We start from the raw sequence: 17,818 nt of genomic DNA, 5'->3' as shown, positions 1-17,818 counted from the left end.
TTAGATTGTCTTTAAGTGAGGCTCATGGTGATGAAAGTTCTTACCTGTCTTGAATCCTCCAGGAAACATAGGGCACAAGTGAAAAGGTCTGAATGATTTTACTCATCCCTTTAGTGAGTGCATGAGAAGAGAAGAGATTTACAGTTAAGGTCCTAAATCAGATCTGGCTGTTCAAGTTTTTGTTGAGGATTTAGGGAGGCTAAAGCTAAAACTGGGTGTCATTTTGGAGGTTAATCCACGCAGCTCTGGAATGTGTGCCCTGCCACCTGTGATAGTGACGTGGTGGAACAGCTGAGGGTGAGAGGCCCGAGTTCGCCTCTGTGCAGGGCCTTGGAGGTGGATATAATGATGGCAATGCCAGGATTCCGAGGCAAAGGTATTTATGCCCTGTGACATGCATGCCATTGAGACACAGGTTGCCCCATGGGCTAGAAGTGAAGGGGAGCAGGAGCAGGCAACTCTGAGCAATTAGCAATGTCATTTGTCTATCTTGCAAAGCACGAGGCCCATGTCACTCACCCGGCCCCACCCTTACCTCATCAGGAAGGGTTTGCCTTCCCCTGGCAGGTGAACCAACTACTTCAACCCCCAAAGATCTGTTTAAGCCGCCCTCCTCCCAGCCCCCATCTCTCTGGCCAGGCTGTGGACCCTCTTAACATGAAATAAGAATTTCTTATCTGTGTTTCAGGAGAGGGGGAGCAAAAGTTCAGCTTCTCCTAAAATTTGTCATTTACTTTATTACTTTGCTGCCTAAAAGAAAAAAATCAGCAAGAGTGATCAAGCACAGTACCTTCCAGATTCATTTGATGATGACTCTGTCACTCTGCAGTGGCTTTGTTTTGCTGTGTGTGTGCTCCTCCCATCCTCTTGAGCACACAGGTCTGCAGAAGCATTACCTGAGTGGGCAGCCTTGCATCAGGCGGGTCTGCTCTTCTCTTTAAAGAACTGTGTCTCAGCTTCTGAATTTCTCAGGCACCTGAAGGAAGGCTAGTTTACCAAAAGCTAGCACCCAGTGTATTGGCAGTGTCATGTTACAATTACCAGTAATTCTGGTGGCTGTCACCTCTTACTCTGAGCAGAGGATCTCCACAAAAGTATGACACCATTTACAGCTGCTAATTCAAAGGCATTGTGTGAACGATGACAGGCCCTGGTGTGCCTTTTATGCTTATTCAAATGAACAGTCTAGCGACTTACGTGGAGTAGAGGGAGAAAAAGTTTTAACACATTTCTGTAGATGAGCCTAGGAAGGGTCAACTTGGAGAAGAAAAGTTGTGTTAAGCAAAGTAATTAAACAGAGGCAGAGACATTGAATATTAGTGCTTTTACACAGTAAATGAGGATAAATTCTGTTAATTATGTGACTTTTTCCAGTGCTAATGTGATAATAAAGTACTCTAATTCTGGAGAAGCTTGTCACACTCTCAGCTAAAGTGGTGACCCTTCCACTAGGTGAGACCAAGAAGCGACTTACAAAGCTTTCTAGCAAAATGCAAGAAATCAGAGTTAAGTGGATTTTCCCCCCATTCTTTGTGTTTAGTGTAGAAAACTACTACCTCAAGCATATTGGTGAATGGGCTGCCTTACCTGAGGCATGAAGGCACTTAGCTTTTATTTTATGTGCAGTTCCTAAGGGAAGAAATGTGAGCAATTCAAAGACTATAAATAGCCTAGTGCAGGATTCTTGTATAACGATCAACAGCACCAAAAAGAGTATACTTAGAATGCTGGTGAAATTTCGGTTTTCAGGACTTTAATCTTATAAAAATCCATGTCATCATGGATAAGTGGGAATTTGTGTTAGGGCAACAGAGAAATGAACCCTGATCGTTTGCAACATTATACTTCTGGTGGGAACCCAGAGGAGGGAGTTGGGGGAGTCAGGGCAGTGCCCTGGTGCATGGGGTGCTTGAACTCGGTCTTGACTGCTGAAGAGTTGTTCATGTGAGAAGGGTGGGAGAAGGACAGAGGAGGTGTGCTGGCAGGGAGCCACAACATGTGCAAAGGCCAAGAGTTGGCAAAGCAGGGGGAGTGCTGAGGGAAAGGAGAAGTGGTCTAAGGGGGCTGCAACAAGCTCGGAGGCAGAGTGGGAGAAAGAAGGTTGTGGGGGTAGGTTTGGTCCAGATCATGAAGGAAAGGAGTGCTTCAGGGGTGGAAGGAGTCTAAAAATTTTATTTAAATAGGCCTGTGTCCAGATTTTAGCACACAGTGTCTAAGAAGTGTGAGAAATACGGTACTGGCCAGTCCATATCAGTTGCTGCATCCCCCAGGAGCACAGAGAATCTGCATTCCTGGAGGGCTCTGTCCTGCTCTAAGAATACAGGCTGCCTAGGGACTCTGCTTTCAAATTTTGTCTGTACTTGCCCTGAGCTATCTGTTGGTAGTCTCTGTGATTCAGTTTCTTTTTAACTTGGAGAACTGGGGCAAGGGTGAAGGGTGGAGGGTGGGTGGGGGATGGTAGGGTTACTGGGAGAATCAAAATAAAATATGAGCCAAGTACAGTACCTGGCACATATAACCACTCAATAACCATTAGCTATGCATTTATTCATTACTATTTTCCTAAAGCCTACCACTTGGTAAAGTTGTCAGCTAGTCTACTTTGGAGCAGTCTTTCCCTTAAAAGAAAGTCAACCATAGTTAGATGGAAATTGGTATTCTGTGTCATCTTGGTGAAGAATCACCATACTGGAGCATGTATGAAGTCTTGATCCCACAGTTCAAGGAAAAATACATGAAATCCCATATTTTCACAGGCTGTTCCCCTTGAGAATAATCAGCATTATTATCTTTGTAGGAGAAGAGCCATCTTTATTGAAAAAAGACTCAAAGCACCCTGTGGGTTCAGGGAAATGGTTTTGGAAGTAGACTGTTTGGTTAGGAGAGGACACATACTGGGGTTCAAGCAGACCTACCACTCTGCCTCCACAGCTCTTGGCCTAAACTGGGGGGAGGGATTGAATCAGGTTTTAATTCGAGGCTTCTTCATTACATGTGGTAGCCATCAGCAGGAGAAGCCCAGAGTGAAAGATGAAAACTCAGGGAGAAGATTAGGGAACTCTTTTGTAATCTTTCCCGTTCGCCTGCAGCATCTTCTCTGCTACCTCTGAGGATGCTGCGCTTTGCTTTCATAAGGTAAACCACTCCCTTACCGCTCTTGTATTTCTCTCTCCCAGTGTGTGTGGGCCCTCCCACCATGCGGAGGAGCCTGGTTTCAAGTCGGCTGGCAAAGGTGTTAATGAACAAGTGTGTGCATGCTGGACAAGGAGGCCATGGCTTAGTTCCGCAAGGCCCTTATTGCTGGAGCAGGATTTATTTCCATCTGTCTATCTACAAGGGGATCTGACCAGAAGGGCTGGGGAGAAAGTCCTGTCACTTAGTCACTATTGGAAGTTAGAAAAATCAGAAAATTGAGCATCCATCAGACATTCATTCACTTGTTTATTCATTCAGTAAATATTTGACTACCAGTTGCCAAGGACTATCAATGGTTCTGGGTAAAGAAGAGTGAAGGGGACAGGCGGGGGGCACTGAGGTAGCATGCAGGGAAGGGCATCCCTGGGAAGGTGGTATCCACGGGAGACCTACAGGATGAGAGAGAGCTGGGACCAGGCCATCCAGGGCTTAGAGTGGGAAACAGGATGGCACATTCGTGGAGGTGAAAGGAAGCCCCCATGGCTGGAGTGCTTGGGAATTAGAACAGAAGGCTGCCACTCATCAGCTGGGTGACTTTGACTGTCCCACTTGACTTCTTTGAGCCTCATAAGACTCAGCCATCAGATAGGGGTAACACACTCCTACCCACTCCTACCACATCCTTCAAGGGCTTTTTAAAAGATGAACTGAAGAAAGTTAAAAATGATTTTTCAAAAAATGAAGCATAGTTTAAAAAGTATATTTCTTATTTTTTTACTACCAATTTAGAGAATAATTACTGATAGAACTTCATGCAAGTTTGAATATCTGTTTTCCATCCAAGGAAGTTTATCCCTATGAATACTGGAAACTCATTCTTATCATATAATTTCAGTTTTAACTGGGTCTGAGGGTAAGCAGTGGGTTCCACACTATGGTGTTGCTCTCAACTGTGAACTACATCCTGACCTCAGATCCTAGTTCTGCCCACTTATGGTGTGTATGAGACTTGGGCTCTTTTATCTGCCTCTTTGGCCTCAGTGTGTTCATCTGTGAAATGGGGAAATTAATAGGACCTGACTAATGGGATTGCTGTAAGGATTTATTGCAATGATTCCTGGAACTACCCAGTGCCTGGCACCTGCTGAGTGGATTGGGGGTTCCTAGTGTGAAAATGTGAGTGTTATCTATGCCAGTGAGGACTGGCCAGATTCATGTGCTCTCCCATTAAATGTAGGAAGGGATAAAACTGGTTTGTACTGGATTGATGGTGTCTTCTTTCATAGAGAAAGTTCCAAATTAGGGACTTTCAAGGCCACAGACTTCAGAAGCTGGGAGGAAGGCACCGAGTTAGGTGTTTTGTTTCCTGCATGGTTAATTGGTTATAAAATGCTACTAAAACTTACTTCTTCTGATTGAATCAAGAGCCCTGGGACATCCAGCTGTGAACAGGTGGGCATGGGAGGCTTGCTTTGTGTCTGTATTTGCTGTCTGTGGACAGCCTCATGCTGTTAAATATGCACTGCCGTCACTTTTGCTTCTGGAAGCTGATGCTTTTTCCAACTTCTCCCTTCACACAACGTGTCAGCTGCCAAAGGTCTGGGAGAAAATCAAGCTCGACTACTTCTGGATTTAGGTGACAAGGATTCTCAAAAGTAACAAGACAAGAGAAAATATGCCATTATTTTAATAGCAAGGACTGCTTTTTTCTTTTTTTGAATGAGTGGCATCCCATTTCATGGAGCCACAGGAGACCTTTTATAATTGTTTTTTAAAATTTAATGATGGGCACGAAGAAGCCCTGCATTAGCCTCATAGGCAATGAGTTGCTGCTATTGGTTATTACAGTTCAGACCAAGAGATACAAACAGGGATCCCCCCCTCTTCCAGATTTGTTTTGTCTGGCCCTTACATGGTCTGGAAGATTGGCAAATTCCACCCTTAGCTGTATGTATTCCCAGCTTTTGTTGAAATGGGAAGGGCTGGTGACACTGCCCTCATGTTCCCCTGCGGTGCTGATTGGCTGGAGAGTAGCTGAGGCCACCCATTGCAGACAAGGCATTTGCACTTCAGTTCATACAGTTTCTAGCTCTGCCTGTGGTTTTCCAGGCAACCCAGTTCATTCATTGATGTTACCTGCCTGCACATACATACATGTTAATGATAAATGACAGTGACTTGAAAGGAGGCCATAGAATGATGAAGTCATGTGGCCTAAATTCACCAGGACTCGATAAAATAAAATAGAATATTTCCTTTCTTTTACATCTTCCCTGAGAACCTCGCTTCCACTCCCTTCTCAGCTTTATTGCCCTGTGGACATCTCCATCTCCACTTGGCTCCACCATTCTTGGAGGGCATTGTCAGATGCGAGCCCTCCTACCTTCTCTCCTCCCCACCTGAGAGCTGTGTCCTCCCGTAATCTCTCCTGTAATCTCTGTTAGGTGGGACATTAATGTATTATATTTCTATTATGGATTCATCTCCAAGTATAGAACTTCCAAACAACGCACCTCACATTTTTCCAGGTTCAACTCTAGTAGAATGGGACCCAATCACATAGTTGGGGGATGTGATACCATGACTGGCCAGGCCTGGATCACAGGTACTCCTCTGGTTCAAGCTTGGAAGGAGTTCAGGCCCCTGAAATACAAAGGTCCTTGAATAAGGCTTAGGACGTTCTCCAAAAGGAGAATGGAGGACTGTTGTCAAAATGGGGGAAAATGGATTCTGGGCAGTCAAACTCCTTCTACTATCTTGTGAAAACTCAGGGAAGTGTGTACAAAAGTGTGTGCAAAAGTGTGGATATGATGCTGGGGTGTTCAAGAACCCCTTGGACCACCCATGGACTGTAGGGTGAGAATATCTGGATTAGATCATCTCAAAGTTCTCATCCCATTTTAGTATTCTTTGTTTTATCAAATTATTGACCAGTTTTCCTGATGAAATAAATGCTTCTTTGGAGTTTTGTTTCCAATGTTTGTGGTTTAAATTGAAGCTTTTTAAAGGTGGCATGTGGTGGGAAGGGCAAGGGAGTGTGGCCTGTGAAAGCACAAAGCACCCTCAAAATGTCTAAATTGTGTCACTGTTCGTCTACAATATTGCTTTAGTTTCATTTTCCATCAGCTTCCTGATGATATCATGATAAATTGTGCTTAATAAAGTGTCAGACTCTATTTTGCATTGTGAATTTAAAATGATAAATTTCTTCTTATATTTTTATGGACTAGAACACACAGACTTATTGGATCGCCCGTAATAGAAACCGGAATAATTTGGAGTTCATGAGATTATTGTCGGTGCTCTGTGGGCATGATGCTCACTGGTCATTTTTATTTGGAGGCTGATCCTAAGCTTTAAATCCAAATCAAGGAGTCACTTGTTTTTCTCTGAACTCCGCTGCGTGGCATGTTGGAGCGCAGTGATTTTTTTTCAATGAAAGCCATTGCTCAAATTAAATTCATTATTCCCGATGGTGTGTGAGCCCGCAGGATGGGAGGTAGCACATGATGATGCTGAGATCGGGACCACAGAGGGAGTGGCCAGGAAAGTGACCAGACAAAATGGAGTGAGATTTTTAAAAGGGTGATGATCATTTAAGCAAGTTTCAAAATAATTTTCATTCTTAGCAAGACTATGCTTTTCTCTTTGGAAACAGCTTTTCAGCTGGTGCCTTTTCCGTTTTTATTTTTTGGAAGAAAGGTGATCTTGTTTCTTTTCCTTGAAGCAAAAATTAGTCAAATATCAGCTTTCTCTGGCAATCAAGGGCTGCTTTCTTTCTCTGCAGCTTATGCTGAGGATGAGGTAGGACGGGTGAAGGAATTTAATTTTTCTTTTTGCTCAGAGGTGACTTTGGGGCAAAGTTTCCATGACGTGTGATTAGATATCCATCCCTTTTCTGCAGTTCACTATTTCTGGTACTAACTTCATCACATTTATCACATGGTATTGACATTGCTGTTTACTTTAAAGAAGTTAATGAACAACCACTTCTCAAGATCCAGCGTCCATCAAAACGCTTTGAGTACCTTACTCCTAACCTACTCCCAGCAGGGCAAGTTTCTCAGATAATTCTGACACAGTTGGCCTGGGAATGGCACTTTGATGAGCGCCCATAAGGGCAGGGACGATGTCAGCTCTGTGCTTGTGCTTGGCATGTAGTAGGTGCTTAGTAAATATAGACTTGAGGATGGATTGCATGAAGAAGTGGATGATTTCAGGAAATAGCTGGGCCAAGAAATAGCACACCATCAAGAACTTTAAACACTGAATTTCAGTCAAGTCATCAAAAGGATCTATAGAATTTTGGGGACAGGAGATCCATTTCATACTATCAGTTCCACGACCTTTTGTCCCTTCCAGTTATGTTTAAATATTTTAAAAACAGTGACAAGTTTAATGTAGAGATTATATCTTAAACTTTGACACTGAGGAAATTTTAAGTAGGAAACTGAGGACATCAGTGGTATGGAATCTGCCCAGTTGATACACTTTTATGAATTCTGCATATGTAAAACTAACAAATGATCTACATTTTACAGAGTGTGAGATGGATAGCCATTAATTGTTTTCATTTGAATTAGTGGTAAGTCTTAGAGCATGAAGGCTGGCAAAGACACCCATTTTTAGTTCTTAATTTGTCCATCGCAAAATAGGGGCCACATTCTCTAGGTTCAACACTGGATAATACTCTCTTTAATATTTGCAATAGTAAAGTTGTTTATTTTTTTTAAAGTGATGATATTCATAGGAAACTCAGAAAATGTTAAAAAAGGAAAGAAGAAGGAATATTTGTGCTATAATTCAAAGTTAACTACCATTAATATTTACAGTCAATTTAAGCTAATGTTTTTCATATATGGCTGTGGGAAATTTTGAAAGGCACTCTTGGTGTCCACAGTGTCATCGAGGGGGTGACAATTACTCAAGTGATGGGAATACAAGACATGAAGACCAAGTGTGACAAGAGCTGTAAGGAGCAGGGGAGGAAGTGATTAAGTGGGCAGGTGTCATGGGTGCAGTGCACTTAAGCTGCACCTGCAAGGATAAGCAGGAGAATGGGAAGCCAGCATGGGGTGGGGGTGGGGAAGGCATGTCAGGCCCAGGAATGCAGCCTATGGTGGAGACAGGAAGGAAGCTGCATGGTTAGGGCACAGGATGTAACTCAGCGAGACTGACACCAAAAATATTGGCAGGTGAAGAGCAGGGGACCAATGTACCTGGAAGAGTAGAATCTTGACATTATTAGGCACTTTGAAAGATTCCCTGATCCAGCCCCTTCCAGAACATCCACCACAGATGAATACTTTATGGGTATTCAACCTTCGTTGGCAATTACTCACATATGTGTCATCCTACCCTCAGAGTAAAAATGTTCTAAGTGCTCTCCTTCCATTTTGGTTTTCTTATGGGGAAAAACTTGAACCAAAGTAATTGTGATCTTAGTACAGTTGGTGTCAAGGGAGAAGAATCAGTACATGACAGGCTCTCCAGGAGTATGTGTTGGTTGAGTAAAGGAATGACACTGAATGTTTATAATTCACAAAGCCTTGAAAAAATAGTGAGTTGAGCATCCAGGAAACCCCACATGCTTTAGTTACTATGGATTTGAACTTCCTGATCGATCTCTGTCGTCTATTGCCTCCAGAGGGGAGATTAATATTTAACCCTTTTGAGTACTTAGGAGGAAAAGTGAAATTCTAACATCAGGTTCTAAATGAATCTGCTTTAAAATGTGCTAAACAGAGGGATATTAAAAGGTTTTCATTTTCAACCTATGGATTTCTGTCTGCCAGACATTCAAAGATAGTGACTTGTGGAACTAGTATCTACATACAGTCCAAATAAATCCTTAAGACGATGTTCATTGACTCCACCCGAGACCCAAACACATTGGTTTTGCTTCAGCCATCATTCTCCAAATTTGGTTTGGCTTTGTTACCAGAGCCACCCACTGGGCTTTCATTGTAGTTAAAATGCATTTGAAAGTGATTATGAGAAAAACTGAAGCATGTCAAAGTTTATAATTGGGAATATTCTAGTGATTATTCCAGAATTTTTTATGGTAACTTTAGCTCCAATTTTTAATGAACCTGGTAATAATGGTAAGAGTATAACCAAATATGGTCAATTATCATACTCCCATGAATAATATATATATATATATATAAAACACACAAAGAAATGTGGTTTAATGGGTATGGGCTTTGGAGCCAAACTGCTCATATTCAAATCCCAGTTCTATGACTTACTGGAAAGGAAAGCTTGGTCAAATTACATAACATCTCTGTATCATTGAGATGAGAATAGAGGTGGTGCTTCATAGGATTGTTGTGAAGAGTGAATGAATTAATACATGTGAAGCACTCAGAACAGGGCCCTGCACATGGTATACCCATGTGTTCACTGTAACTACTAAGTTGAGGCATTGAAGCTCCTCCTAACTCACTTTTCATGCTTGGTTTTGTGGACTGGGTCATTGTTACTGGAGCAAAGTTGCCACTGTAATGTGCATCTTTTCCAGCCTAGAGAAGGATTTGCACTAGTGACCCGTTGTTTCAAGACCTGATGCCTGTCTCCGGTGCTGTCCCCTGGCTGCAGGAACTCCGTGCTGGGTTTCTTTGCAGATTGTGTTCTTTATAATGGAAACAGTTTAAGACAAATACATCTTTTGTCTGGTTCCAGCCCTGAAAAGGACACACACACACACATGCACACATACACACACACACTTAGGTTTGCTATCTGCCCATTCCTGCTGCATATCAAACTATTAGGATAACTCCAAATGTCTGCCTAGGGCCAGTGTTTGTACCCTAATACATTTTGGTGAATACCTGGCATTTGAGTAATCTTTGTAAAAGAGTGCCCTGAAAGATGAATGCCTTTTCTACAACACACAAGCTTACAATTCTTTAGACGTGTCATACTTTCTCATTTAATTTCCAGTCAAACCATGCAGCAATGTCAAACTACAGTACCCTCGCTCTGACTTCCCTTCTCTGGGTCATTCCTGAAGAACTGCAGTTTATTCTTTTCCCACTGGTTACTGATTATTTGTCCTCCCTTCTCCCCTTTCACTATACTGATGCTTTTTCTTGCCTTTCAGATTTTAACTTCTAGCATGAGAAGACCTATTTGTAGTGGGTCCTTTTGCTTAAAACTAAAATTCTTTTGTCTGCTGCTATGCTATCCCAACACCTTTTCTTTTTTTTTTTTCAATATTTGCCATTAATTATGTCCTTCCATCAAGGCCAAACTCTGAGATCTGAGGTAATTAATACTTTTCAACTTGAGCATGTTCATCCCTTCAGGCTGAGAACACCTGTTCCAGAAATGCCCAAGATATGAGGGGCCTTGGCTAGGAAAATAGGTAAACTCTCCTTGAAGTCAGTGGCCAATAATTGGGGTAGCCACACACTCTCCCCCTGGCATCCCCAAGATAGTGCCATAGCCTGGCATCATTCCACCTTCCACTGTGGGGAAGGGGAGAGAATTTTCTTCTGTGTAGAATCCTCCTCATGATCTTATTTCTCCCCCTTCTTCCTTCCTGACATCTCACACAGAACTGCAGGGGTTTAACAGAGTCAAGGACGTCCTCTCTCAGTAGTGCATTTTAATGTCAGAAAAGGAGGGGAGGTCAGCCCAGTGTTGAGAAACCTTTGCCCTTCTGCAAGCTCTGCCTGCACAGCCAGCCCTAGCAGCATCCCTGGGGTTCGGGCAGGCTTAGGCAGGTATCATATTTTCACATGCATGAGCTGTGCTCTACAACTTCTTCTGTGTACTAGGAACCCAAAACTGTTGACATTGAAAATGGAGTTTTCTCCTTCTAACTGTTTTGGCCCCCCTGTTTTCAAGGGAGATGTGTTTTTCATGACTGTGGCCATGGGACTCTTGTTTACCTCTCCATGGAGCATGACCACAGGGCACAGCCCTGGGCAGCTCAGGCTTTCTGGGTCAGAATAGCTGCTTTCTGGTAAAATGCTTTCAGTTTGGGAGAACCCTCATACTCCTGGAAAGTCTTCTTTGGTTGTATCGGGCAGTAGGTTTGGTCATGGAGTCAGGCGATTCTCTGCCTCACTGTCAAAGCAAAGGTGATGGGGACAGTGAATGGAAGGGGTTCCTTCCCAGAGGCCTTTGGGATCACAGGCATCTCCCTCTCTACCCTCTGGTGAGTATGTGTGGAAGCAGCTTGAACTTCACACAGAGAAGGGACCCCACAGTTGTTCCCACACAGCTGTCCCCTGCATTGGGCCAGAGTGAGTCTCCGTGTCCTGAATATCTTTGGAAAGGATCATCTGCCACGGAACCATCTGCAGGCATAAGTCAGAGGAACTTTGGGGGGGCTTTAAGACTGCAAATAAGGCTTTTATGTCTTCATTTGGGTGTGCCTTGATGCTTTTCCTTTCCAGCAGGACATTACGAGAGCAGCTGAAAACATCCAAACGTGATTTTTCAGAATTTAGGTGAGGGAAGTAAAAACTCAACCTGCTCAGCCCAGATCTATTGCAATGCTTTGCATAATATTTAATGACATACAAGCTGTTGCCTAATGGACGGTTTTACCGTGTGTGCCCTTCAGTTCTGACTAGCTGGAGTCCTCCATGATTTAAGCTGCTGCCTCTCTCGTTCATGTGTCTTGGCTTTTGGGCAAAGCTGCTGTAGTCATTACTGCCTCCCCTTGGTTTCTTATTTTGGTCTTTTTGTAGGTTGTTCCGTGAAGTCTATAGCTCTCCTCAGTTACACAGATCTTTGCTTCTTTTCTTAATCATAACATTCAAAGAGAGACGAGTATGTCTGTATCTGAGAATCTCTGAGTTCTAGGCAGGGAGCAATTGCCAGGGATAAATGATGATGAAAATAATTATCTTTTCTTTTAAGCCAGGCACTATGTAAACACTCTACATATATTATTCATTTAATTCTCAGTGACCCTCTGATGTAAGTCCTGTTATCTTTTCCATTTTACAGATGAGAAAATGGAGGCATAGGGAAGTTAAATAATTTGTCTAAAGTCACACAATTAACTAAACAGTAGACCAAGGATTATGATGAAAGCCACATGGTAGTCCTGAGAGAGAAATCCTATGATTGCTTTGTTTTGATGAGACCACTGGGGTTCAGGGAAGTGTGGAACTTTGCCCAGGCTTATCTTACCTCCAGCTCAAGCTCTTGTCCAGTATAGCCTACTGCTCTCTTACAGCATATTCTCAGTTCTACCTCTTGGAGGTCCTGGATTCTGTTTCATTAAATAAATATTTAAAAAACAAATAATTTTAAAAAACTACCCACTAGATTCTGAGTCCTGTGCCATGTGCTGGGTATGCAGAGATGATTTTTGTTATTTCATATCCTCATATAGATGTGTCAGATCCTGTTGGCTAATTTAATGCATTTTTCTTTTGGGGGAACTTAGAGGTACCTTTGGTATCCAGCACTGTGCTGGTCACCTGGAAGCCTCTCAATACCTGAATATCTACTGGTTGGTAAAGGATGACACAGGTAAATCATTGAATAAACAATTTTGTTCTACAGATGTGTGTGTTTGGTTCAGTTAATGTTCAGTGATGGGCTAATGTCCCACATAAGCCTGATTCATGAACCTAAACACAACTTGGAATAGGATGTCACTTTTGGTTTTATGACCATCACTTTCCTGATGGAGCAGGTAGGCTAAAAAGTTCAATACTCCAGGGTTGAGCTCTTAGGGTTGGCTTTTGAAAAGCTACCATTATATTAGAAAAATCATGAAGTCAGGACCCATGAGTTATAGTTCTAGCTCTCACAACTATTATAACTGTGAGTATCATCATGTCTTCTGATATCTCAGTTTTCTCACATACACAATAAGAAAGTTAGAGTAAATGATGGTTAAGGTCACTGATAAAGTTCTATCATTCATGGAAATAACATACCATAATGAGTCCTTTTGCCCAATGTAGGGTAGGTATTAGTTTAGTTTTGACTGTAGATAAATATCTGAATTTTGTTGAGTCTTAGTTTTCTTGCCTTTTAAGTAGGTTGAGAATGGCTGGCATGCCTGATTTATAGGACTTATGAGGGTTCAGTATAAAGCTGGGGGTATAATGGCTCTGAGAGGTTTAACACACTGTATGACCGTAAGATGATATCAGTCATATTGGAAATTAACAGAAAGGTGTTGGGTTGCTCCTACCCTCCATTATCCCCCTAAAAGACGGGAGCTTGGTCCTGGGTGGGCTGTTTCCTGGAGCCCATGGAAACACTCGGGCCTCTACAGGGTCACTAAGGGCTTTGTCCTGCTGTCCCAGGGGTGGGGTAAGGCTGCCACGCTCTTTCTCCTGACAATTTATCAGACACCCCCACCGCACAAAATGTGGTAATTCATTAGACAAAAGTGAGGCTTTGAGTTCCAATCACCTCTGCTTTGTTAAAAGCCCCCTCAGAATCAGATCTTCTCTGTAGGCCAGCAGATGAGCACGTGTCCCCGGGCTTACAAATGCCTTAAAAGCAGCCTGATAAATCATCCCCCAAATCTGTGAGCCACATCTAACTCTGTCTCTCAGTGGGGGGGATATTTTTAACTCCGACTTCTAGCTCCTCTCAGCTCCTTTAAGAAAGTGTGATCCGAAAGGGTCAGACGTTTGGCATTTACTTAGGGGAAAGCTTGAAACAACCCCTGAGGCCCCCTGAGGCAGGGCTGGCTTTCCCCAAAGAACGGGCCCTTCAGAGCGTCTGTGCCACACATAAGGACTGGTGTGAGGCCCCAGGCCCCTGTGGATGCTGTCTCTTCCCCACGACAGATGGTCAAGCCTTCAATTTCAGCAAGCAGTCCGCTGTCGGGAGGGTGGGCAGGAAATTCTGCCAGCACACCAAGTGCCAGGGCAGCTTAGGGTAACAGGGATCCAGTGTGTGCCCGGCATAACTTTTGTGCTAACGACAGGCTGGTGACAGGCACCTCGTCCCTGCTCATCGCTGAGACAGAAGATCCCCTGCTCCCTTGATTCTGTTTCTCCCTGGCAGAGCTTGTGTCCTGTTTGCCTGTCTTTCAAAATCCATTTTGGCACCAGATGGACGCCCTCATGGTGGCTAGCAGTTGTCTGACTTGCAGATGCCAGAGGGTATGCTGACAGCTCCTTCTAACACAACCTGAATCTGGCTGTTGAATCTGGGCTCAAATGGCTTAAAAACACACACAGGCTGCCGCCTGTATTATCAATATCAGCAACCCTGGGGAGCAGGGAGGGGGAAGGAGGGCAGCCGCTCCCCTTCCACTCTGCCCACGCGGCCCATGTGGAGACAGTGGCACTAACATTACTCTTGCCGTATGATTACTCTCATTTACTCTTACCCGTACAGTTGCCTCTTGGTTCAGTTGCTGGTACAGTTGGTGTTCACATCAGTCCTGCAAGACTTCTATTCTCACTAAATGCACTATAGCATAATGAAAAAAAGGCACAGACCCTGAGTTTGAGTTCTAGGTTCACATTTGCTAAACTTTGAGAAAGTTTTTTAATTTTCTGAACTTCAGTTTCCTCATCTGCAAAATGAGATTAATAGCAGAGGGTTTTTAGGGGGATTAAGTGGAACAAGGCATCTGAATTCCTTAGCACTTTGCTGAGCACGAGCTAAGTGTCTCATTTATGGAAGCCATTACTATGGGTGCAGCCCTGTCACCATGCCGACCCTGTGCCAGGCACTGTACCTCACCGCAGCTACTTTTTCCAATGGCCTTTTAAGGTAGTGACTGTTACACTCAGTTTATAGAGAAGGAGAGCATGCTGTGGAGTTCAGCTACTTACCCAAATTCCCACAAGCAGTACCTGTCAGAACTAGGATGTGATCTGCATTCTGGGTACTGCTAAAGGCTGCAGCTTTTCCACCATCCCACACTAGCCCTCAGTGTCAACTCAGTGGTGATCAGTCCTCGCCTGGGTGTTGGAGGGGGAGTTTTAAGTATGCCTTTCCAACTAGCTGTGCTTGGAAAGGGCAGCCAGTTTTCACATTCCAGGTGTCTTTGGATGTAGGCTTGACTCCCAGTGAGATGGCCGGTTCTGAACCTGAGGTCCACCACGTTAAACCGTTTCTGAAAGCCATGCATGATCACAAAGGCCCCTGAGCACTTGCCTTCTCCAAGCACCTAGGCAAGGAATGATGTGAAGGCACTTAGTACTGTGTCCACCCCCTCAAACCCCTGTCCTTCCCCAAGTCAGAACGGCCGGTTGCCCAAGGGAGTGGCAGTGTTGGCGCTGGGGAAGGGGCATTAGAGCCAGATTTTGTTTTACAGCTGGGCTTCAGTGGTGTGCCATAAGTCATTTATCCTGTATGAAAGGCTGACAAACTTTGGCTTCTGTGGAGAGAACCAGGAAGTGGGGCCGAATGACTACTCAGAGGGCCCGCTTTCATCGATGGGCAGCTGAATATGGCATGATGCTGAAGGAGCCATTGCGGGCTGATGTCTACCTTTCAAAATGTTATTCCTTGCAGCCAACAGATTGTGTCTCCAAAGAGTTATGCCCATGCCATACTCCCCTCTTGGCAAATTTTAAGAGATCAGGGAAGAGAGATTCTTCTGAGACTTCTCTCAGTTTAGTATTCAGAACTTGCTTCTACTTGGCCCGTCTTTGTGCTGTGTTCCCAGTACAGAGGACCCTAGTGTTATTTGGTTGATAGACTTGGTGTTCAGAGCTACATTCAGAATGCAGCATCATAAATTATGTGCATCAAGGTAGGAATAGTACTCCAGTGTAGATTTAAAGTGGGAGAAAGGTGAAGAAAAAAAAATTTCTGCAAGAATTTAACTGGCATTTTAATGCATTCTGATATTTTTGGGAGATATTTGGGCTGAAATTCTCAGGCCTGAAAAGTCGAAGGGAATGAAGAACTTCAGGTGGTTTTTAAAATGCTTCTTTTCCCAAACATCCCCAATTCATATATGCCCTGATGGGACACCTCTGCTGCCTGCTTCCTTTCCACGATGGACTTTAGCCATTGTGACATAAGAAATAACTCAGGAAGTTATAGGGTGACCATCCAGTTTGTCATCCATAACAGGATACTTTTGAGAGTTAAAGTGGATACTATTAAAGCTTACACTAACACAGCTGGTGTAAATTGAGATTGTTCCTGGCAAACTGGGACCTTTAGTCACCCCAACAAGTAACACCCATAGATGTCACTCTAAAACTGATTCAGGGACCAAGGGTGCAGTGAGGCAGTGCGGTTCTTACTCAATAACAAATAGATTTTGTCTACAGTAGGCAGTATAAGAAAAACATAAAGAAAATATTTGAGAAGTCAGAAGACTTCAGTCAGCATGTGAATCTTGCCTACTTCTCATGAGTACTACTAAGTGGGGTATTTTATTTGGAGATGCTATGAAAAAAAGTGTTTGCCATCTCTTTATTCATCCAGCATGTATTTCACTTGTTCATCATCTATGAATTTATGGGGCTTAAATTACACGTTGCTGGGGACCATGAGTAATTCTCAGGCAATTATACCAAATTGGAACCTCGCTTGTGAAGACTTTCCCTCTGTCTGACTGAAAATACTTCCTTGGGGGCTTAATTCTTTTGTGAGATCTGTTGGCAGCACTGAGAGCATTCCCTTCATATAAAAAGGTCCAGCTTGGATGCAAAACAAAAACTAAAGCTTTAAATAAAATACTGGCTCTAACACCAGACTGAATATTTCAGAAAACACGCAGAGAACAACCCGGAAGCGACTTACTACTTTCTTCCCTTCTGTGTCAGAACTTAAATGCTAACCATGATAATTTGTTTCTTCACAGGTTCTTCTTGAAGTTTTTCCTCAAATGTAACCAAAATTGCCTAAAGAATGCAGGAAACCCACGTGACATGCGGAGATTCCAGGTGGGTCTGTCTCGTCTTTCTTAAATCCTCATAATAACATGAATGTCAGGAGAGGGTAACAAGGCCAGGCAGAAGATAAAGAGTAAGAGCTGTTTCCCCAGAGATGAAGAGCAGGTGAGGCTCTTGGTCCCCCAGGTCTCTGCAGTCTAGGAGTTGTTGTTTTCATCATGAGAAATGGGAATAACCCACCTGTGTTCATGGCTGAGGCCATGGCACCCTTCGCGCCCAGTTAGGCTTCCTGAAGGGACTTTCAGGCTTACACCACTGCAGGTGAGATAAGTACATACAGATTATTAATTCTTTGCCTGAAGTTTTACAAGTAGGCAACTGTTAAATAGGAGCCTTGTTCTTGTTTTAGAATTATGCCCCCTTCCTCCTTCCTTTCTTTCTGGTATCCTCTTCCAATCTTAGAAATCGTTAGCAGTAATTATCTACAAAAAACGGCCCCCTGAACAAGCAGAGCATATCTAGAGTGATATGTGTGACTTTTCTGTTTCAGAAATGTTCTTGTACAGCACAGGTAAATGTTCTCAAGCGTCAGTCAGATTTGCTACGGTTTAAAGCATGAGTAGTATGTTAACCATTCATAACTACACATTTACTAAAGGATGAAGCTGAGAAAACAGATGTGTTAACTTCCAAGACACAGAAGGGTAGTTGGGTTTCAGGAAAGGTTGCTAAGTTCTAGATAAGGTGCTTCTGAAACTTAAGTGTTGAAAATCCCCGGGGGATCTTGTTAAAATGCTAATTGAGGTGTGAGGTGGGTCTGCAACTCTACGTTTCTAATGAGCTCCCAAGTGATACCAGTACCAGGGACCACACTTTGAACG

At 43.4% G+C, this 17,818-nt stretch overlaps 1 protein-coding gene across 12 annotated transcripts in view; it reads left to right on the top strand.

Annotated features, from left to right (window-relative positions):
* EBF1 (EBF transcription factor 1) overlaps nt 1-17,818 on the top strand; it is a 372,669-nt gene that overhangs the window by 216,697 nt on the left and 138,154 nt on the right. For all 12 annotated transcript variants that reach the window (XM_017681188.3, XM_017681195.3, XM_017681196.3 and 9 more), the window contains one exon: nt 16,907-16,988. In XM_017681188.3, coding sequence (XP_017536677.1) covers nt 16,907-16,988 — 82 coding nt within the window. The remainder of the gene's footprint in view (nt 1-16,906; nt 16,989-17,818) is intronic.

Source organism: Manis javanica, chromosome 1, assembly GCF_040802235.1.
Source record: "Manis javanica isolate MJ-LG chromosome 1, MJ_LKY, whole genome shotgun sequence".
Taxonomy (NCBI): Eukaryota; Metazoa; Chordata; class Mammalia; order Pholidota; family Manidae; genus Manis; species Manis javanica.
This window is presented reverse-complemented; position numbering and strand designations above follow the sequence as displayed.